Below are 24,383 nucleotides of genomic sequence, written 5' to 3'. Positions count from 1 at the left end.
ACTAAAAAACAACTCTTCTGAGGCCCGAAGTCCTGGGCAGTTACAATGGCCATTGGCACTTATTTTTCACAAAAAGACATTTACGAGTGACACTGGGAAGGCTGGCCAACAGATCTTCCAAAATTCATCTTGATAGTAATGAGGTACCTATAGTCCAAACAGCCTGTTACTGAAACTTGCTTGGAATCCTGGAATTTACACCACTCTAAAATGCCCTGCTGCCTTTTATTCACTGATATATACAGAGATACAGTGAAAAGATTGACAGAGCAGAAGACAATCCTGATTGTTTCAACACACCAATCAGCAAAAAGCAATGGGGGTGGGGAGTGGAGTTGGGGGATATTAGTAACACCAGGCGATTGGTTTTTCAAAATATGCATCCCACCCTCAGTACAAAAAGAAAGAAGCAAGAGCTCCTACGTGGAGAAAATTATAAAGGAGATAAGGGATTTCTCCATGTTCCTTCCCTATTCACCCTCACTTTTAGAGATCTTTAAATATCAATGCTATTTAAACATTTAGTAATATTACTACCATAAATTTATATAATTCTAGTATCTCAATAATCCTGTGAGGTGAGCAAGACTTAATTGTTCCTATTTGGCAAATGCAATACCAGCAACGGACTGACTTACCTAAGGTCACTGGCATAATCGGTGACAAAGCCGAAAAGCAAATTCAAGTCTCATTTGCTATGTTGATGGGCTCTCTCCAGTCGATCAGGTTATATTCTTTCCACATAAAAATATTCATTTAAAAAGCAAATGACCTAATGATGAAAATTCAGCCTTTTACTGCAAGTTGGGCCAATGACCCCAAATTATGAAAGTGTCCAAACTGGGCAGTTTAACTTCACCCTGAGCTGCAAACTGCAAAATTATGGTGTCCCATTTACTGCAAGGGCAAACATAGGTGACAAAGTTGAATTTATAGCCCACTAACAGGAAGACTAGGCATCTGTAACCTTGAAATGCTCAAGGGCAAATCTGGGTTTTATTATTAATAGACTTTGGATTCTGAACTCAATAAGTGAATCAAATAAAGCATAAGCTGATGTCTAAACATTCTTAACAGATTTTAAAGCTGGTTCTCACATTTTAACTTTTCTATCCATTCTACCACAAATAATATCTTAAATCCAGCCCTTGATTTATACCAGAAGACTTAATCAGAGGCATCCTCTGTAGACCTATTCTACCTATGTACTACCACAAAAGTTCCCTGCCTGTAACAGCCAAATGGACAATTACCTAAGCTTGTGTCCCTACTGACCTTATCTCTTCAGAACAAATTTCAGAGGAAATGAACAAGTATTTGATAAACTGTCATGTTCCTTGTGGGCTTGCTGACACACGTTTTTTTCTGAAGAAAGGTGTGCACTTAGAAATATATGTGCATTTTTCTACCTTTACTCAGCATCTTACAGGTATATGTTAACATGGCAATATTTTAGATATGGCAAGGATATGACCTTTCTGTAAAGGTGCAAGCTATTATGTACTGGGAAATAGCAAGGGTGCTCATGCCAGGAAAGAAAAAGTGCAAAAAACTTGATGAATAAAAGGCCAGCAAAAGAAAACAGTGGGTAGGCACATCAACTGGAAAATTTGACAATAGCAAAATCAGAAAAGCACTTACCTTTTTCAGTGAATCAGTCCAATAAGATAAGATGACCTTCATCGATGCTTTATTTAGTATATTAATAGCACCTATCTTTGAATATTTTTGAAAGGAATATTTTAAGACAAATTAGAAAAATAAAGATTTCAAATACTTTATTAAAATATGAGAAAACATAAATAATTCAAAAAAGGCCCTGGTAAAGGAACATGCAAACAATTCCTATATTTAGGATTATTCCATAATGAACAAATTAGAGTAAAAATTAGTTACACCTATTAAAATTTAAACCCAAGCTACAAATAATTAAAAAGTATCTAAACATATGCATTTTATTTGGAAAGTCAGCTTTCTGAATTCCTTTACAAATTAAAGTGATGCTTTTACTTCCAGAAATGGTAACTGGAGCACAATACATCATTGTGGCTATACCCCACTTTTGCACTGCCAGAGCATCCAGGTTAAATGCTCAGAAATCAGATGTTGCCAGCAGAGAGAGTAGCTTTGTCTCTTGGCAGTTCACTAATTATTAACCAAGCTCACCACCTCTCACATACAACCCAGAATTCCAAGTTACTGGTTTATAATGAAACTTATAATGAACCAGCTTCCTATGGACCATGGGCCAGAGTATTGGGTTAACTCATTCTTCCTTTAAAGACAGATCTACCTAGGGAACCCTTGTACACTGTTGGTGGGAATGTAAATTGGTGCAGCCACTGTGGAAAACAATATGGAGGTTTCTCAAAAAACTAAAAATAGAGCTACCATATGATCCAGCAATTCCACTTCTGGGTATATATCCGAAAAAAACAAAAACACTAATTTGAAAGATACGTGCACCCCAATGTTCACAGCAGTATTATTTACTGCCAAGCTATGGAAGCAACATAAGTGTCCATCAACAGATGAACGGATAAAGAAGATGTGGTATATATATATACAATGGACTACTACTCAGGCATAAAAAAAAAGAAGGAAATTTTGCCATTTGCAACAACATGGATAGACTTGGAGGGTATTATGCTAAGTGCAATAAGTCAGACAAAGAAAGGCAAATACTGTATGATATCATTTATATGTAGAATCTAAAAAATACAACAAACTAGTGAATATTTTAAAAAAGAAGCAAACTCACAGGTATAGAGAACAAACTATTGATTACCAGTGGGGAGAGAGAAGGGGGGAGGAGCAATATAGGGGTAGGGGATTAAGAGGTACAAACTATTCTGTATAAAATAAGCTACAAGGATATATTGTACAATACAGGGAATATAGCCAATATTTTATAATAACTATAAATGGAGTAGAACCTTTAAAAAAAAGATCTACCTACATGTTGGGACACTGACTTACCATGTACTTACCACCTTTTATTGTTATTTTCTTGTCTTTTATTGTTATTTTCTTTTATTGTCTTTTATTGCTATTGTTTTCTTGTCCAACTAGGCAGGGGGCTACCTGAGCGTGGAGGCCAGGTGTTTTTACTTCTCTACCCCAGTGCCTATTGTGTTTGCTGGTGAATGAATTCTATGAGGCCCGAAGCAACTTGACATATAATTGAATTGTAAGAGTCATGAAAATATAAATGTGAGAAGAAAATACCAATACCCATCACTGCCTACAATCTTGGCTCTCACTTAGGTTACAATTACTTGGAATTGTTAAAAATTAATGTAACCTGTAAGCTTCCAGTGGTCTTGTAGGGCGGCCTGATAGGGAGACTGCTTGTAAATCAGCTACTCATGAGCCACAGCTGATGAGCTGCAGCTGCTGTTTTTACATGGAGTGACAACTACTGGGGCAGAGGTAAATGAAAAGAAGAAAAGTCCACTTCATCAGATTTGTAATATAATTTCAAATCCTATAGCATCAAATATAATAAACATTTAGAGCATATTTTAAATTACGGGAATTTTAAACTACAGATTGGTCTGTGGATTTTACTGTCCAACGTCAGAACACTAGGCAAGAAGGTTGCTTTCAGAATTAAACAGAAATTCTTCACTCTCTATCTAGTACTTGTTTTTAGCACACAGTGCACAGTTCATATATCCCCAGAGAGCCTATAACACTATAGCTATTGGAGAGCATAATACCTAATGTAGAACCGCACATGACAAAGACGAGGGACACGAACCAGCTTCCTGCCATATAATCAAGCAAGACATTTTAAAATCAGTAGCTATCAAATAATATTTCACTAAAAATGGTGCTTTTGAGAAAAACTGAGGATTATTTTTATTTATATTTGGCAAGAATTGACATTAATCTTTTATAAAGTATCACTATGTTTTAAGTCATTTCCCATTTGTAAATACAATAACTGAAAATAACCTGTGGAATTATTTTTCCCCAATCCTCATTTCAAAGCTCCTCATTATCCGAAAAGTCCATTTCAGCTTTAACATCATGCTATAGATGCTTCCATTACAGGACTATGATGGTTTCAGAAATACTTTTGTAGCTCACTGAACTGTATTATCAATTATATATAAGACTTAGCATATATTTAAATTACTGAAAATAAAGTACAAGGTGTGTTTTATTTTTCTTCATGGTGCTTTCAGGAAGACATCAGGATCTTCTCTTCTCCCTAAAGAAAAATAATAACAAAAATCAAGAAGAGATAAACTTACAAGCTATTAAAATTACAGGTTAACTCAAACATAAAATTTCCAACTGCATAAAGTTCACAAAGATACAATCCAATGATATAGCTCAAGCAACAAGTATTTAAAACTGTTATAGAGAATGGCATACTGAGCCAATTTGTAAATTGGAATTCTATTTACATTTCTTTTAAAAAAGCTAACTACTCATTAATTTAATTCACCACTTGAGTCTGAGTCTAATTGTCAGTTTATGCCTGAGCCTGGGTCCCTGTCAAAAAAGGAAATAACAACTCATTTTATTTAATCATAAATATTTATTGTTTCAATCAACGTGTATCCTCTTACTCAAGACAGATGATTAACCCCCTTCAATAGATATCAACTATCACAAATCTGACAGCTGAGGACATTGGCTAGTATTCGGTGATTAGCTTGACATGTCCACTAAAATAGCTTTGCTCAGGAGATGTAACAATTTGCGCTAGTGGAAAAATAAAGTCTACTAACTTCCTTTCCTTTGCTACAATAAAATTGTATTAATTCAAGCACCACAAATTCAGAAATCGGGATCATGTGGACCAAGCTAACATTAGCCTTTCCATCCCTGAAGGGAAAACACTACCTGATAATAAGCAAAAGTAAAGGACAAGTCCAGATGTTCTCTGAATTGTCCCGTCTTTCAAATTATTTGTGTCTGAATTAGTGAAGTGAAATGGTACTCATGGAGCGACAAAACAGGCTTGGGAAAACAAGACGGGATAAGAGAGATTAAAATGTTGTGGGCTCATAGAATTTTTTATATTTTTGCAGAGTTTTATTAAAAGTTTATAGTATAGCATGTGGAAATCATAGTATGTGAATAGCCCCCTCTCACTGGGGCTGCTGGCTCCATCTTCTTATTGCATTTTTCTATATGTTTATGACTAGGGTGACTCATAGCCCTAAGCTTCCAAACCTGTCAAAAATAAACAGTAAACCATACCTGTAGCACCTTGTGTACTTCTAGCTGAGGGCTTCTTCTCAACTGGATACTGCAAAGGTATTACAATACCTTGATCTGGCTTCTGAAATGCTGAAATGAGATTTTTTATTTTCCGGAAAAATCTTTTATGTACCCCAGGTGCTGTCTGGAAAATAAAAGGCCAAGCAGATTATTCATCTACCTCATAATGATACAAAAAAGGGCCTACAAAATGTGCAAGGGATGCTTAGAGAGGTAACATTTGTGTAACTTGTTCAAATATTTGAAAACATAAGGAAGAAGGAAAAACAACATTCTAGAAGAGCTTACTTTGGTTGGCTGAATTTCCCTGCAAGAGGAGCTAATGAGCTGTCATTTCAGTTCTCCCGAGGGTGGTATTAGTTTGTACAAGCTGCTGCTCATCGCCCTGCCCTTCCTGCCTGCTACCCATCATACATCCCGAACCTCTAAGGGTATACAGGCCATTACCCACAATGAATTCACCAACAGAGAGGATGCAGTTAAACAGAGAAAAACCACAGATCCTACAGGTCATTAATAAAAAGCCTAAAGAACCAAAAAAAAAAAAAAAGCAAACAAACAAATAAAACAACAACTACAACCCATCCTCCCTGCCATCATTCCACAATATAAAATGCTACACAGGAAATTAAAAACTGGCTGTTATGAGGCACACAATGCAAGGCTAGTTAGTCCTCACACTCTTTCACTTCACAATATGTCCTGCCTCATCCTACACATTAAATTTTTTCCTCCTTGGGAAACTTCCCTATCCTCCCCCAAACTGTTCTTTATGTCAACACTTCACTGTGACAAGGTTTTCTCTATGACACGAAAATGAAAGACTAAGGTCACCTTTATTTATTTGTTTGGTTTTGAAGGGATCATTATTTGCAGGTGAGTATTAAAATGTACTCCTCTCCTGACATGAATTCTCTTGTAAAGACACTACTTGAAATCAACAACAATTTCCTGCAAAAGCTTATGAGCCAAGCTTTAAGCGTCAGCTCAAAACTGTCATTTTACATGAAATAAAATAGTATTGCTATATGCAATTGAACAATGACCAGTTTTTTTAGAAAGCTGTTTTTCAGCTATTCCATCTAGAAAGTTTTTGAGGTGGGAGCTATTTGTTTGTTAGCATTTAATGAGAAAACATGAAGGCTGGCATACAGACGTGTGTCAGCTAGACAAAATGCTAAAGACAGCACACTGTCCACTATAACTCTTGGTCATTTCCTACACTGGGGTAAAGAGTTTTTCACTGAAAACACTGAAAAAGTTCTTTTTAGCTTTAAATTAGTGTCAGCTCATAGGCTCACACAGCTACTCAGTAGATACAGAATACGCTCCCACTCAGCTCCAGCCTTACAGTCAAAACACCTTCCCAGAACTCTATTGAGACCTCATCCAAAATAATATGGCCATTCTTACAGGGATCCAAACAGTTCTTTGGCTCCAGGATAGAATCTCCAAATGTCAAAGGCAGGCCATAGGCACAAAATAACCTTCTTATGTCTTCCTTGGAGTACTTGTTCATTTTCAAAGCACTTTCCCATCTCCTGGCAGTTACTGGCTGATTTGGTTACTCCCATTTGACAGATAAGAAAATGGAAATACAAAGAGATAATTCAGCTTGCCCAAGGTCACACAGATAAGCAGAGGCAGAACTGGCTCCAGATCCCAGGACCCAGTCTCTTTCCTTTCAGATTAGGCAGATTAGAGACCAAACAGGTTCTAGTGAAGTTAGAGTCACCAACCAGAAGAGAAACTAATCCACTCCCCCGGTGTGGAAAGATTTCAAACCACACATCTTTTTACCTGTTCTTGTGGCTTGTAAAACCATTTATCAACAGAAGCATCTTTTTTATGAGGATTTGTATGCAGTTAACACTTGATTCTCCATGCCAATGGAGAGGAATAATAGCACTGAAGGTAAAAAAGCAATTTGAATTTGGCATGCAATGTTGCATTGGCAAATAACTGACTGAATTTATAGTGCTTTGCTTAGGTCAATAAGTAAAATTATTTAACATCCACTGATCTACTGATGATCAAATATCCAGAAAAGCCCAAAAGCACTGAAGTCAGCAGGAGGATGTTAGTACATTTTTTACAAAGTACCACAGACAATGAACATATTAATAAATGATAGGTGACTGTACATGGAATTCTCTGAATTAACAATTTGGCAAAATTTTAGCCTGAGTCACATGAGATAAATTAATATACTAGGCAATGATAAAACCTAAAAGTCTACCTGAAGCTAGAAAATCACATAATATTTGTCTTTCGTAGTTCAGTGGATCCAGGGTTCAATTTCACTCCACTCTTTGAAACAAACTGCAGACACACCTAGATTTCTAGCACAATCTTTGCACAGAAAATTTAGTGCTACTGTCAAGATTTTTCCCGCAATGTGGCAAACTAAAGCATTGTTCCAAAGAGCAATATAAATTATCTGTTATTTACCCCATTCTGAAAATACATTTACCACAAGAATTGTACCACTGACATCTCCCATCCTGTCACTGAACTCAGCTATTGTTCAAATTTGCACATTTCCCATACAGTTATCCATGGAAACATGCTTTGGATCATAGCTGGTCTTCAATATGCTCTAGAGAAATTTCTTCCAGTCAGATGATATGAGCTCTAAGAATACACACTAGTTTAATATTCACCATAGAAAAATATAACTAGAAGGCAAATTTAGTAGATAGAAAAAAATGCAATATGCATTTCAAAAATAAATCTAAAGAGTTTTTTTTTTTAAACTGTTTTCCCTTTGGAGAAAACATGCCAATCTTCTGCTCTCTTGGTGCAGATAATTACAATATTATTAGATAAACGGGTCAGACCAGACAACAGAATGAGAGAGCATTTGTGTTCAATAAGCCCTTTCTTCCCTAACATGATCACAAACATGTAACAATCTGCATATGATGTTATACTTGAAATGGAAGAAAACAAGTTTAAAGAAAACGTTACCTAAGCCCTACTAATTTAAGATCCTTTCCATAAAGAATATTCTTCAGCAGCTGAAGGCTACTTCTCTAGGAAGAAGGGCTATTTCTGGTCAAATTATATACAACTATATATGTATATATCATACACTACTATTCCTCATAATAAATGAAATTTAACAACCTATTCAATCATCTCTGCAGTGATGCAGAGAACTTTTAAAAATAAATGGATATAAACAGTTTTGACTAGAAATAGTACTGCTTTTCCTCTAATTAGAATGGTAGCATCAATTATCCTGATATAAAGCAACAATGTGTTTGAAAACTTGCCCTAATTCATCTCAGTAGTTCAAAACATTTGTAGTCTGCAATTTGTGCTTTCTAGTTCACCAGTGCATCTGTAAAGGTTAGAGCTATTTTACTTTTTTTTTTAAGTCTAGACTTCAGAGTTTCTTAAATGCATAGACTGAGTTATTAATACAGGTTGATATTAGCATTTACGTTTTCAAACAACTCATAATGAAGTCCTTTCATTATAAAGACAGACTGGTTTTATAAAAAGTCAGAAATCAGAGAAAGCATTTGAAGTCAGAAGTTTCCATTGCAGAGACCTCTACTTTGCTAGCATGGTAATATATTGATACTACCCTGGTATGTGGAAAGAGATTCACTCTACAGGCATTTCTTGCAATGGTACTGTGACTTTCAAATGTTTTCAAAGCCATAAGAACCCATTTTTCTAAGGAAATTTTTCTCAGAGCCCCAGTTGATAAGCAAACTAAAAGGGACTGCTCAGATTAAAGACAAATTGGGGACCCAAAGCATACCCACACATCCTCCTATCCTTCTGTAACCCCCTGGGCAACTCCAAGGCACTCAAATGAAAGAACTTCAGGATTTTGCGGAGCATAGCTTAAGAGTCACTGGAATGTTCCCTCTCCCTCTTTTCTACCTATCCTTGTCCTTCCCATATGGCTAAGCTGGGAGTCCTGCCTCCACAGAAGAGCAGCCTTGATTACCCTAATACTTGGAAAATTCTCTATTCTTTAAATGCTTGTGCTAGATAGCACTTGACTATAAACAATCATATTGTTCAGCAACTTGGGTGAGTTCTCATTTTCGAGGGCTTGCTTGCTAGTCCTGTGACTAAGAGCTTTCTTTATATGCATTATCTCATTTAATCTTCAAAATGAGCCCTATGAGTAAGGGACTATTTTTAGGCTTATTTTACAGATGAAGAAACTGGTTCAAAGAAAAATTAGGTAACCTACCCAAGGTCATAGACCTCTCAGAAAGGGGTTGGGGGTAGATAAGACCTGGAACACACATCCACCTGACAGCAAACACCAGGCTCTCACATTGCTGTTTAATTCATGTTGTATCTCTCAAGGGTCTTACAGGCTGTTAGAAAACAGGAGTCATGTTGTTTAATCCCCCATAGAGCCAACACTTGCATTAGTATCATTTGGTAAATAATTGTCGATTTGATTTTTTAATATATTTTTGATACGCTATCTAAAATTTCACATAGGCACCAAAAGTTTGACACAATCCTTAAACTTTGTTATCTTTCCCCCAAAGTGAGACCACTCCATACAGTGGTGGCTGAACAGAACTGGGACCAAAATTCTCTAAAGGCTTCTTAATGATCCATGAGCAATTTTGGATTGGAGCTTTAGTGATTTGAATCTGATGAATATTTTGGGAATGTAGAATTTGACAGCTCTTTTATAAAAGCAGTCTAAATTTCAAATACCTCCCTGATACCCCCAGAAGCAAAAATAAATAAAAGAGCTATACCTCAGCACTCCAAGAACCTGTTTCTGTCTGAGACACTCGGTATGTATAAATGTAACCTTGATACCTGTGAAAGAATAAACTTCCATTACTGAAAAATTCCAAAAGAACAACGGATGCTCTAAATTTGAGCTTTAACTATTACATATAAATGATACATATACTGGGACACACGTATATTGCACCACTGCATTCATAGAAAGAAAAGCCTGTGGAATCTAACTTGCTTGCATATCACAGTTTCTAGTACGCCTTCTTTATCTTTTCATTTTTTTTTCAAACGAGGGTGCTCACACTTCTAAGGATTTGTCAAGGTGAGAGACTGTTGGGACAGAAAGAAACTAGAGACCTATTGTAATTGGTAAAAATTATGAATTATTAAACAGATTCAACAAAGCATAGTAATATTATTTTTTGAGTACATACAGAGCCTTAAGGTGAAAACATTTCACTGGGGATAAGATACTATCAGGCCCACTTAAGTTAATAATAATATTAATTATAAATATAAATGTGGTATATTCCTATGATATTACTATTACTATATAACTTTATAATACATAATATAGTACTAATAGTAATTCGAATTAAAAAGGAGTCCTGCTAAAGTACTTGAAATTAGCTTGTCCTTTTAGATGGGGTAAACGTTTTCCCCCATTATTCACTGTGTACGCATATTGTACATCTGTATAGTTGATTTCTACTACATGCCAAGAGTTTTACATGTTGTATTAGTTTGCTCAGGCTGCCATAGCAAAATACCAGTCTGTGTGGCTTAAACAAAAGAAATTTATTTTCTCACAGCCCTGGAGGCTGGAAATCTAAGATCAAGGTGACAGTAACATAGGTTTTATTCTGAGGCCTCTACTCTTGGCTTGTAGGCAGCCACCTTTTAGCTGTGTTCACATGACCTTTTCTTTGTGTGTGTGTGTGTGTGTGTGTGTGTGTGAAGAGAGAGATTTCTCTTCTTATAAATCCACCAGTCCTATTGGATTGGGGCCCCATCCTTACAACCTTGTTTAACCTTAATTACATCCTAAAGGCCTATCTCCAAATACAGCCACATCGGGGGTTGAGCTTCAACATATGAATATGGGTGGAGAGGGAACATGATTCAGTCCATAGCATTCCAACACTGGTACCTCCAAATTCACATACAAAATACATTCATTCCATCCCAACAGCCTTAAAAGTCTTAAACACATTCCAGCATCAACTCTGAGGTCTAAATAAAGTCCAGAGTCTCTTCTAAATATCATCTAATGAGATACAGGTGAGACTTGGGGATATGACTGCTGCTGAGGCAAAATTCTTCTCCAGCTGTGAACCTGTGAAACCAGACAAGTCATGTGCTTCCAAAATACAGGAAGACAAGCATAGGACAGATATTCCCATTCCAAAAGGGAGATATCTGAAGGGGAAAAGGGGTGACAGGTCCCAAAAATGTCCGAAATCTCATAAGGCAAATTCCATTAGATCTTAATGCTTGAGAATAATCCTTTTTGGATTGACGCTCTGCCCTCCAGGCCCACTGGGTGGCACTGCCACCCCCACGGCTCTGCAGGGGCAGCCCCACCCACTTGGCTCTGTTGGGCAGCTGATCCCACCTTTGAAATCTAGGTGGAAGCAGCCTTGCCCACCTGGGCTTAGGCACTCTCGGCCTGTGGTGGGAGTGGTAACCCTGATGATCTCTGAAACAACTTCAGGATCATTCTTCCATTTTCTTGAAAGATAAAGCATGTTTGCAGCCAAACTGCACTATTGTCCTGCCCTATTCCCTTTGGTCCAAACTGACAGTGTCTCTGATGCTTTGGTCCAAACTCTATTCCTGGCTTCTGTTGAGATGACTAGTTAACATCATGGGCAATCTCCTTAAGGAGTGATTATCCAGCCATTCCCTTGGTATTCTCTCCAGACCAAGCTTCCTCATTTTTTGCCATATGAGTAGGCTGAGAATTTTCCAAATCTTTGTATTCTGGTTTCTTTTTGCTTAACAATTCCTTCTTCAATTCATGTCTCTCCTTTTGCATTTTATTATAAGTAGTCAGGAGGAACCAAGCTATTCCTTCAACACCTTGCTTAGAAATCTCTCCAGCTAAATATCCACTTTGCAAGTTCTACCTTCCATAAAATACTAGAACACAGTTCAGCCAAGTTCTTTGCCATTTATAATTAAGGATGGCTTTTTCTTTAGTTTCCAACAACACGTTCCTAATTTCCATCTGAGACCTCATCAGAATGACCTTTAACATCCATCATTCTACCAATACTGTGTTCACAGTATTGGTAGGCTTTTTCTAGCATGCATCTCCAAACACCTCTAGCCTCTACTCATGACCCAGTTCCAAAGCCACTTTCACATTTTTAGGTGTTTGTTACAGCAGCACTGTACTTCTCAGTACCAAAATCTGTACTAGTCTGCTCAGGCTGCCATAACAAAATACCATAGGCTGGGTGGCTTAAACAAAAGAAATTTATTTTCTCACAGTTCTGGAGCTGGAAGTCCAAGATCAAGGTGCTAGCAACATAGGTTTCATTCCAAGGCCTCTTCTCTTGACTTGTAAACAGCCACCTTCTTGCTGTGTGCTCACATGACCTTTTCTTTGTGTGCATTGAGAGAGGGTGCTCTCTCTCTTCTCATAAGGCCAGAACGCTATTGGATTAGGGACCCACCCTTATGATCTCATTTAACCTAAATTACCTCTTAAAGGCCCTATCTCCAAGTACATCCCCATCGGGAGTTAGGGCTTCAATACATGAATTTGACAAGGACACAATTCAGCCCACAGCACATGCATTATCTCTTTTGGGCCCCACAGTAATCTTATGAACTTTATATTGTGAAATTGATTTTATAGATGAGGAAACTGAGACTTTGAGAAGTTAAGTAACCAAAGCCACACTACAAATCAAGCATCAAAGATGGGATTTAAATCAGGCATCTTTGACTCTAGAGCCCTGGCTTTTGATCCCCACACTGTAATGGATATAGATTATTTATTATATTTTAGTATCTATGGTACTGCTACTTAACTTGCCTAACAAACCTTTGCTTCCTAGAAAAGTATGGTAAACTTTATGCTGAATTACTTCAAATTATGAATCTGAATCTTCACAGAGTTTTATTTCAGACATTTTCTGATTGCTATTCTTTGGCACAAGTTTGGGTCAAAATATATCTTTGATTAGAATACATGCTGGGACTTCCCTGGCAGTCCAGTGGTTAAGACTCCACACTTCCAATACAGGGGGCGCAGGTTCCATCCCTGGTTGGGGAACTAAGATCCCATATGCAGCATGGTGCAGCCAAAAAATTTTTTAAAAAAAGAAAAAAAAATACATGCTAAAGTCTGGTAAAATTAAATGTGTTTAAACCTAAAAGAACCTAAAGTATCTCAAACAGGGTCAAGCTTGAGTAACTGACCTCACTTACCATTAATCCCCTATAGAACTAAAAGTCTTTATGTGGATTAAATTACTATATTTTTAATCACTATCCATCAGTACTATTACCTAAAGGATGAAAAAATTAGGTCTAAAACACTCTAATCACGTTCATTCGATTTGTGAAACCCAAAAAAGGGTCAATTTAATTTGCTGGTACAATTACAGGAAATGTTTCATTTTTGTTATAAAGATTTGCCAGAATACTTAGATCATATATGAAATAGCTTGATATATGCATATAGTATACTTTTTAGCATATATAATATGCTAAATAAATATAAAATATTACATTGTAAAGTCTTTTGTTTTTTTAAGCAATTGAAATGTACCTCACTGATTTCAGTAAGTACGCTACAGGGAACAAAGCAAGAGCTTTGATTTCCATTTTTCACCATGGGGACTCCAAACATAAGGGTTTAAGTGGTTTTCTTAAAGTCGCACAGCAGAGAATTCCCTGGCAGTCCAGTGGTTAGGACTCGGTGCTTTCATTGCCAGGGCCCGGGTTCAATCCCTGGTCGGGGAACAAAGACCCACAAGGTGCCGGAAAAAGAAAAGAAAAAAAAAAGTCACACGGCAAAATGGAGGTAGGAGCAGGGAAATAGCATAGGCCTTTAGTTCCATTTTCCCTATGGGAAGAGATGAATGGCAATATTCAGTATCATTAAAGGTGTTGTGGAAATGCATTATTTAAAATTTCAGCAACGATGCAAACAAAATCATAGGCAACCAGTTTTCCACTTTCTCAAACAGTGGGTTTCTAAAAGATACAATGAATCTATCTCCCTACTATCATTCAGCCTCATTTAGTCAAAATAAATGAGTCTGTTTTGAAAATGATTTCCTAACGAATCTGATCTTATCGCACTTTCAGTTAAGCAGCAGGAACCTGAGTACCACTTCAAAAGTCCTTACCTCCTTCAGTCTTGAACAACCTGGTGCTAGTGGCACATAAAGCTCGTTGTGATTAACCCATCCAATTTTAACAATCTCCTACTCCACAACTCCTCAAATTTCTGAATGAGCAAAATTGTTTCACCCCTCAAACAAGCCAGAAGTTCATCTCTTCCACTTCCAAGTTGCTGAAGTCACTGACCAAAGATCCCCTGTAGCCAACTGTCGTTGATATACTCTCATATATCACTGATGGAAGAGATTTAAAACAGTGCGATTCAAATTATGTTCCCAGGGTAATAACAGTGCATCACCTGGGACCTTGCTAGAAATGTAGACTCTCAGGCCCCACTCCAGAATTGCTGAGTCAGAATCTGCGTTTTAACAACATTTCCAGATGATTTGTAGGAACATTAAAGTTACAGAAGGATTGATTAAAATGCATGGAAAATGCTCACACCTCATTGGGAATATTGATGGCAATTTCACCAAAGTCAAGCTGGCTTCTTTCACCACCCCCATAGTCACTCAATTTTTTTTTTTAGTCTATGCTTTAAGAATGAAATTTTATTTAAATAAAAGCTGAAGCTTTTTCAATGCTTTTGGTCTTCACAGAACAGTGTTTCTGAACTTTTTACTCCCTCTTCCCCAACAAGATTTCATAGTTTTGTTTTCTGTAGCTTGTATTATGAAACAATAATTCTATAATACAAAAGTAAATGAAAATATTGATTATGTTTTTTCCAAACTACACATACTCTCTCCCTGTCCACTGAAAAATCACTCTTTTAGGAAATAAACTGACAAATTATAACAAGAGCCATAAAACTGTGCGTATTTTTACCTAATGACCTTCTTTATCTTCATATACTCTAAGGAATCAAATGGAAAAAGCAATTTGACAAAGATTTTCATAGTAGTTCTATTTTAATAATGAAAAATGGAATTAACCTAAGGAATGTTACTCAAAATAAGGAAATGGCAGCAGAAAGAATGGTTCAAAACTATACCAAAGTTCAAAGGTATTAGAGAGCTACATTTTTCAAAAAATTTTAAACACCTGGACCATGTTGATATAAAATGATGGTATGTGAAAGAAGTGGACACAAGGAGAGCCGCCACTCTGATTACTGTTCAAAACTATCCCCATATGTATATAAACTAGAAGTAAATTTAAACTAATATAAATGCATCCTTGCATATTAATTTTCCATTTTTTTTTCTTTTGGCCACGCCACCGCATGCAGGATCTTAGTTCCCCAACCAGGGATTGAACCCGTGCCCCCTGCAGTGGAAGCACTGAGTCTTAACCACTGGACCACCAGGGAAGTCTTATAATTTCCCTTATAAAGTTATACAAATGACTAACAACATTTTTTTAAAGAAACAGAAGTAAAATTACAACTTGGAGCTTTACAAATCTAGCCTAAGCAAATCACAGATCAGAAAAATATCATTCGTCTTTAAAAACTGTTACATCCCTTTTAGGATTATTTTTCCTCTGACTCCCCATTAATATAGACAAACCAAGAATGTAGTGTAATTTTAACTTCCTTCCTCCATCAAACCTTTTTGTCACACTTGATGATAAGCCTGGAATTTTAAATTTATCATGAAAAAATCTAGAAAATAAATAATTGGTAGAAAACAATAGAGATTTCTGTTGTTGTTGTTGCCATTAATTAATTTTCTTAAAAAATTAATTTCTTAAAAAATACATTTTGCATTTTAATGACACAAAGCATGTGTTGATTCAGTCCCTGCTAATATTAAAATTTGCCTTTAATTTTTCAAAAGCTGTCCCCAACTCTTAAAAAAGTGTTCTGGTTAGAAAGAGACAAGAAGAAAGCAACCTGACTTATTTTTTCTTTTCTCAAAGGGTCAGCGTTGGGGACAGGTCTTGCTTTACAATTGACAAAACCACATCAATTCCTTCTTTATACCACTTCAAGGACTACACAAAAGAAAAGGTTTAGGTACATCTGACTTCTTCATGACACCACAAATAAAGCAAGCTAGTGCCCAGGCTGTCTGTGTCTATACAAACGAATGTTACATGCAAAATTCAAGGCACAATTATGATGTGACTGTTTTTGTAACAAATATTTCAGAGCTTTTATACCCAGAGGAATGGTATCCTATAGAAAGCCACTTTGATCCAAGAAGTTTTTGAATTTCCTATGGCCCAATCTTCATTCTTTCAGTGAATTTGAATTTTTCAGAACCATCAAAAGTCATTCAGCTTCAAGTTTGATGGTAAAACTATGTAATACCAGTTTCGATGAGTCATGACAATAAATATAATCTCTTCTTCCCTTGAAGTGCCACAGAACGTTTTATTTAAGTACTCATACAATGGTCTAACTTTGTCTCACAATTATTTATGGAGCTTTTATTTATATTAACAAACACCTACTACATATTAACTTTACAAATGTTAACTCATGCAATAATTCTCATAACAACCCTATGAGGTAAAGTACTGTAGTATTATTATTGCCGTCACCCTTTCCACAGATAAGGAACCTGAAACAGAAAGTTTAAGTAACTTGCTCAAGGTAAAATAGCTGGTTAAGGGCCAGAATTGAGATGCACACCCAGAGGGTCTGGCTGTAAGATATGGGCTCTTAACCATCTTTCTATGCTGCCTCTCTCTTATATCAGAGGGAATGAGTTAACAAATTGATCTTAAGGTGAATCCAAAAGCATAGTTCTCAAAAAGGGAGAGGGAGTCTGCTTGGCCTTACGACCGGAGAGAAAGGGCAAAGGAAGGGTATAAAGCATAGAGACAAGATGGGGAGAGCCCAAAAGAGGTCAACCTAGGCTTCCCTTTTGCTTTAAACTAAATGACATCTTCAGACTAATCTTGCAACTTAATTTTACATTGTCAACCAGAGTCAGCACGTGATTTATTGGCCTGTGAATTGTCCATTTGGTGGTTTGTGTATTTGCACATTTAATCCTAGGCTGGCCTTCAGGCTTGCTCTGCCATTAATGGATTGTACTTAGATAATCCAAAGTAATTCTAGTGGCCTCAGTTATCATGAAGATAAATGCGGTGCCAACACACATATCCAACTGTATTCAAAAATTAACTAAGTTTTATAATTTCTCATTCTTCTGTTCCCTGCAATTACAACTGATACGCTGGAGTTTTATTTTGTCACTGTTCCTTCACCCATTTCTCCAGTTCAATTGTTTGATAGGCACTTTATTCCCAGTCATCCTTTAAATCTTAAAGGACAAAAAGATAATTATCCTTTTATCTAAAGACGTATATGTCAAATGACTTCATTATGTGTCCTTGAGGCTAAAGAATATAATAGCATTTCTTTTTCCAAATCTTCCATCAGATAAAAGTAGCAAACTGAGATATGTACAGAGGATGTACAGAAATAAACTATTTCTTCAAAGTAATTATTTTAAATATTTTAAATTTGTTTTTCTCTTATCACCATCAAACTATCCCAGTGGGCATTTAGGACTTTCCCAATGGCTGTCTACATTAGGGGTGAAAAGGGGAGAAATGTGAGAGCTCACATGTACCTTAGTGAAAAGAAACTTGATATACCTTGAAAACCAAAAAGAGTAAAATTAAATTAAATTAAATTTAAACTATTTGCATTAATAAGAACATTTAGTATACTGGATGGATACAAAAAAAACCCATAAAGTCAGTAGCTTTCCTGTTGCAAAAGAAAATATAGTGGGAAAAGATTCCATTCATGATAGAAACAAAAAAATAGACACATACATTCATACTCACAATAACTAGAAATAAACAACAAAAACTATGCAAGACCTATGGGAAGAAAACTACAAACCTCTATTGATGGATGTAAATGAAAAAATTAATAAATGGAGAGACATATCAGGTTTTTGGATAGGAAGACTAAATTCTTTAAAGATGACAATTCCTCCTTATTAATGAGTTTAAGGTAACCCCAATGGGATTTTTTTCATTTAACAAAATCATTCTAGATTTCATCTTGAAGAACCAACAGGTAAGAACAGCAAATAATTTTTTAAATGTATTAAAACATTATCATACTATATATAGCGCTAGTGGTATAAGAATAAATAGATCAATTGAGCCAAATAGATAACTGCAAACAGTAACTGTTATATGTAAGAATTTAATGTATAGTAAAGTAGGCTAATAAATCAATCAGGAATGAAAGTTCTATTTATAAATTATTAGCTATTTCGAAACAAAATCAAATTGGATCCTTTCTCCACATAAAAATATAATTCCAAATGGAATTAAAGAGTTAAGTATAGGGCTTCCCTGGTGGCGCAGAGATTGTGAATCCGCCTGCCGATGCAGGGGACACGGGTTCGTGCCCCGGTCCGGGAAGATCCCACATGCCGCGGAGCGCCTGGGCCCGTGAGCCATGGCCGCTGGGCCCGCGCGTCCGGAGCCTGTGCTCCGCAACGGGAGAGGCCACAACAGTGAGAGGCTCGCGTACCACAAAAAAAAAAAAAAAAAAAAAAAAAAAAGAAAGAGTTAAGTATAAACTAGCCAAACCATAAATTTAAAACAAAAATTGAAGTGAAGTTTTATGACATCTCTGCAGGTCAAAGAACTTTCTAAGTTGGGAAGCAAAGGGGGAAGTCAAACACACAGAAAATGAGTGACGGACTTGACTACTAAAAATGTTAATTTTTTGTGTGTCAAAGAAAAGTAATGGCAAACACCAAACTGAGAAAAGATACTTTCAATAGATCAAGGATTAGTATATAAACACTCATTAAAAAAAAAAAAAAAAGGGCTTCCCTGGTGGCGCAGTGGTTGGGAGTCCGCCTGCCGATGCTGGGGACGCGGGTTCGTGCCCCGGTCTGGGAGGATCCCACGTGCCACGGAGCGGCTGGGCCCGTGAGCCATGGCCGCTGAGCCTGTGCATCCGGAGCCTGTGCTCCGCAACGGGAGAGGCCACAACAGTGACAGGCCCACGTACCGCAAAAAAAAAAAAAACCTCATAATGTGTTAAGAAAAATAGTAAGATCCAAATGGTTAAATAGGCAAAGTACACAAAGAGCCAATTCATGCACAAGGAAATACAAGTTTACCAACCATATAGACACTCAATCACTAAAGAAATATGAAATAAAGAGTGAGACACCAAATTTCAAGAAGAATTTTTTTTTAACAAGAATACCCATTTCTAGGGATGGTGCGGTGAGACAGACACTTTCATGCAGTACTGGTGAGCATATATATAAACTGGAATAACCATTTAGGAAAAAATATTTGGTGATCATGTATACATCAAGAATCTTAAGCTGTTCATGTTTTCTGATCTAAAAATTGCACATCTTGAAATTCATTATAAGGAAGTCATCATAAATACAAGGAAACCTTTATGGATTGAAATATGAATCATGACGGAATTTATAATAGCAAAAAACTGGAATGATTCAAATGTCTAAAAATAGATGACTGGTTAAGGAAAATATAGTTGGACTGGTTGGACTATCATGAAATCATTAAAAATAATGTTTTAAAATCATTTGTAAGAACATTATATATAACTGTGTTTTTTTCACATTAAGTGGAAAATGCAGCAGAATACAATAGTGTAAGAGCACATATGTTTATAAAGCAATTTGTTTTATTAAAATACAGAAGAAAAAACACTTAATTTTCAACAATAATTGTCTTTAGGTTATAAAACTATAGATGATTTTCCCTCATTTCCATTATCTACATTTTAAAAACTTTCTACAATATGAATGAGTGTTTAGGAACTATTTTTAATAGACTTATACCAAAATCTAGATTTACTTATTGAAAATAATTGGAAGAAAAACTTCTCGCTTTAAATGAAGGTGAGCAATCCTATAAATGGAAAATTTCTTTAATACTTTATGAGATTCAATTTCCCAAAATGAACAGAGGAAAAGGCCTTATCTAAAGGCCAGGATTGGGGGTTCAGAACTGGGGAAAGGAGCAAACCTAGTTAGAAAGTATAGTTTAAAGTAGAGTTAGAAAGGCATATGCAATGTGTTATTTCTACAATAAAAATACAGAAACTGAAGCTCAACCAAACCTTCTTGGATAATGAGAAGAAACAAAAGACAGATTGAGAAACTATTCTGAGTGAACCCTACAGTCAAATATATGTTTGTTAGCTATACCTTGCTGTTCATATATATATGACACCATTTACATTGTTATTTCTGCTGTATATCATAACCATAGATGTTTTGGTTTAAAATGAGTATGTGGTTTGTTTCAAAATAAAATTTGATTTTGTTACTACAGCGTAGTAGTAAAAAGGAGGAAATGAAATGTTTACGTTTATCAAAAGGGATCCTTGGCTCAAAAAAGGCTGAGAAACTGTCATAAAAGGCAATGCATCCTTGTGTCTTTCCTCTGGAGCAGTCTGGCCATCACCCTCCAGGACTCAGAGGCCTCAGTGTGCCCATCGTAAGATATGCTAGGGGGACTCCCAATTTGCCGACAATTTTCTGCTACTTCATAAGGAGGTGTGCACGGAGAACTAAGAGTCATAAAAACTGCATTTATGCAAGATTTACTTTGGGTGAAAACTTAACTTGAGAAATTCCCACCTGCCTAAATTAATACCTTATGTAGTTCTGGCCTACTTGGGAAAAAGGCTAAGATTATCCTTCTCTCTTGCATCTTTTACCAACTGTAATCTTATGCAGAAGGTAGAACATACATTACTATTCCTGTTTTACAAATATGGAAACCAAGACCCAGAGAAGTTGAGTGATTTCCCCAGAGTCCACACCCTGGCCTCCTGATATCAGCCCAAAAGCTTTCTGCAGTAAAGAACAGTATTTGTCTTGACAGTTCATTCATTAATTCAAAACCGTTTATTGAGCACCTATTGCGTGCCTCACAATGCCTGTTACGTGCCAGGCTGTGTTCCTGGTGTGGGAGACAATGTCCCTGTTCTCATGGAGATTACATTTTAGTAGGAAAGCCCAGCAAGACATAAGTAGACAAGCAAATGTCAGATAGTTTAAAGTTCCCTGAAGAAAAATAAAGTGATGGAGTGTAACTGGGACAGGGAGAGGGCACTTATTTTAGATAGGATGGTCAAGGAAGTCCTCTCTGAGGGAAGAGGCAGAAGGAATAGTTAAGTGCAAAGATCCTAAGCAGGGAGCAGCTTGGCAAGCTCGAGAAACAACAAAGAGGCCAGTGTGTCTGAAGTCTTAAGAGCATCCTGCCACACACTGTCCCCTGCTCTTCCACCCCTTCCTAGGCTTCTTTTGTACCTTATTTTTTACCTCTAGGTTAAGGGGCCCATTACCTCCTTTATCAGCTTCCCTAAAGAAGCCCCTTTCACCAGTCTACTCACTCCTTCACCTTCTTTTGATAAGAAAAGAGCCTAGGAATACTAGTTGGCTTTCACTGACTGTCTCCAGTTTCCACTTGAGAAAAACAATAATATAAAGGAAACGTAAGATCTGAGCCCAAGAGATTCAATAGCTTGCACGTATTGTCCTGGAAGCTTTTATAACAAATGTATCTAGCGTGGCCTGATAGTTGCCACAAACATGTCTTGACCGTTTAAAAAAACACAATAAACAATGAAAATCCTCTAACACCAGGCTCAATACAATCTCTCTTCAATGACCCAGAAGGAACTTCAAAACCTTGCAGTGTATCGTCAGACACCGAAATTACTACCAAGCATTTCCCCTCATTTTGTTTCTGTCTAGAAGCTACTGTGCAGGGCTGGTGTTTTCGTGGATGTTTTTGTCCTGCTAACAAAGAGTGATCGAGCTAGGTACTTCCGTAGAAATGCCCTGTGAGTACTTAAAGATATAGACTGAAAAAAACAAAGAATATAATAATAATACTGAGTACCGAAAGAAACAGACTGAAAAAATAATAATATAATAATAATAACAACAACAACAACAGCTTACTTTTACTGAACATTTAGTATGTGTCAGGTCCAGTGTTAAATTTTCTACCTGCATATGGCATTTAATCCTCACACGCCTATGAGGTAGGTAGTAATATTATTTACATTTTATGGACAAGAAAACTGAGGGGCTGAGAGGTTAACTTGCCAAAGTCAGCATCAGACCAGCACAAGATTAGGTCTCAGATCTGCCTGACTCTGGAGCCCTGAAGCAAAGATGAAGGTGCATCTGATTCAAAATGGGGCGTTAGACTAAGATGCTTAGGTAAAGAGCAAAACTGAATCATACAAGGGTGTTTTCCCTCCATTCCCTTTATGACTATTGTCAGTCCAAGCTTTTATCAAGAAAGGCCCTATTTCTGAAACCCCCCTCTGCCTGCCAACTCCTCTAAAGAAAACTCAGTAAGTAGATCCAGAGAGGTGGTTTTATTCAGAAACATCCCTCTCTCTGCATCCTGACCTAACTGGTATTGATGTCTTAAAGTAATAGATTCAGTTTCTTAGTCTTCTTCCTCTCCTTGAATTTGACGTTCCTTTGGGAAGGCACCTCCAAAGCCATTTCAAGAGAGCTGGAGAGAGAGGCTTCTCCTTCCCTGAGGAGGTGGCCCCAAAGCTGGCCGCTGCACCATCATCGCAGGCCTCCACCTTGCTGGCCTCTATTAGAGGTCAAAACTGAAATCGGGAGCCTGAGTCCTTTCGGCAGCAAAGGTAAATTCTACACTGCGTTTCCCCACCCCAAAGGGCATCCGCCGGGCCTGGGCCGCACGGTGGGCAGTGGAGGCTCCCACCATGTACTCACAGAACACACAGGCAGTACACTCCCGGGACGCTCTCGCTGTCCCTCAGCAAATAGCTGCCGTCCAGACCCGTGGCAAGCAGGAGCTTCTCCCCCGTCTCCCGGCTGATTTTGCCATGATACACAGCCACCGCCTCCATGACCTGGGGAACTCTTGGGAGGACCTAGGCGTGGAACGGCAGCGGACAGATGCCACCGCTGCTGCTGCTGCTGCTGCCGCAACCCAACACGAGTCAGCCACCCGCCTCCCAGTTCAGCCAGATGTGCAAAAAAGAGAGAGGAGCGCCCGAACAACAGGATGTTGTCTACCTGCCTGAAAACCTCCCTCTCACGGTTCAATTAAAACCAGCTCAGCAGTTTAGCAGCTTGGTTATTGCCGTAGGGTTCCATCCCCCTCCCAGGCCCACCCACACAACACAGGGTTCGGATGGACGGGTGGACAGAGAGGGGAGGACCATTGGACTTTGCAAGATTTGGCCTGTACTCCCAACGCACGCAGACAGGAATGCTTGGTAATGCTCCTGTCCTTGCGGTTTTCCCAGGGGGCCACCATGACTTAGCTTAACTAACTGACTTAACTTAATTAGCTTAACTAATCAGTCCCCAAAGGGGTTGATGATAGAGGCAAGTTGTACATGACCTTCATGTGGGGCAGAAACACACTGACAGAGAATGAAAGGCCCCAAAGTTCTGAGACCAAAACACAGAAGCTCTCAGTACTGTCAGTGAACAGACACCCCTGAGCACAGCCAAGAGGCTCCTACAGAATCAGAAGTAGTAAGTGAACAGCGGACTTGGGACAAGTGCCTCCTCTCGCCCTGCCCTAGTCATCTCCAGCAATCTTGATCCTGAACAAATCAAAGTTTCCCAACCTTCTTGTCCAAGATCCCAAGGTGCTGGTTGAGGTACAAAAATCAGTCTGCATCCAAAAATGTTCCAGATTTATCTATTTGATGGGTCTTAGATGAGAGAATAAACCATTTAATTGGTGCTTTGTCTTTATGTGGACTTGTACGTGCCCTTTGATGTATAGGGCCCACCTTTTAGCATTTGGGGCATTGAACTTGTTTTAAATCACACTGTGAGTGTTGAGAATTGTGTTGTAACTTTTATCATCTGTTGTTAATAGAGAATATGGTTTTAGTTCAGTTCATGCTAAACTATCATAAATTTTTTAGAACCTTTCAACCTTTATTTCCTTCTCTCTTCTATTTCAAGATGTGCAGTTAATATTTCCCCCAAACTTCCTCCTTTTTCACTAGAACAAGACTTTGTTTAATGTTTGAAGCTGAACGGTCTTCTACATTTTTCCTTTTGAGTATGTAAAATAATTTTTTAAATTGGAATTTAAGTAGCCGA

General features: G+C 37.5%; 1 protein-coding gene across 1 annotated transcript; it reads right to left on the bottom strand.

Annotated features, from left to right (window-relative positions):
* Nucleotides 1–1,822: 1,822 nt before the first annotated feature.
* On the bottom strand, nucleotides 1,823–23,313 carry SH2D1A (SH2 domain containing 1A). The gene is made up of 4 exons (XM_079910024.1): nucleotides 23,028–23,313; nucleotides 9,990–10,053; nucleotides 5,221–5,365; nucleotides 1,823–4,219 (listed from the first exon to the last, which is right to left on the bottom strand). The coding sequence occupies exons 1-4, from the start codon at nucleotides 23,162–23,164 to the stop codon at nucleotides 4,179–4,181; spliced, it is 387 nt and encodes a 128-aa protein (XP_079766150.1). The 5' UTR covers nucleotides 23,165–23,313; the 3' UTR covers nucleotides 1,823–4,178.
* Between the last annotated feature and the right edge of the window lie 1,070 nt (nucleotides 23,314–24,383).

This window comes from Stenella coeruleoalba (genome assembly GCF_951394435.1).
Source record: "Stenella coeruleoalba genome assembly, chromosome: X".
NCBI lineage: Eukaryota > Metazoa > Chordata > Mammalia > Artiodactyla > Delphinidae > Stenella > Stenella coeruleoalba.
This window is presented reverse-complemented; position numbering and strand designations above follow the sequence as displayed.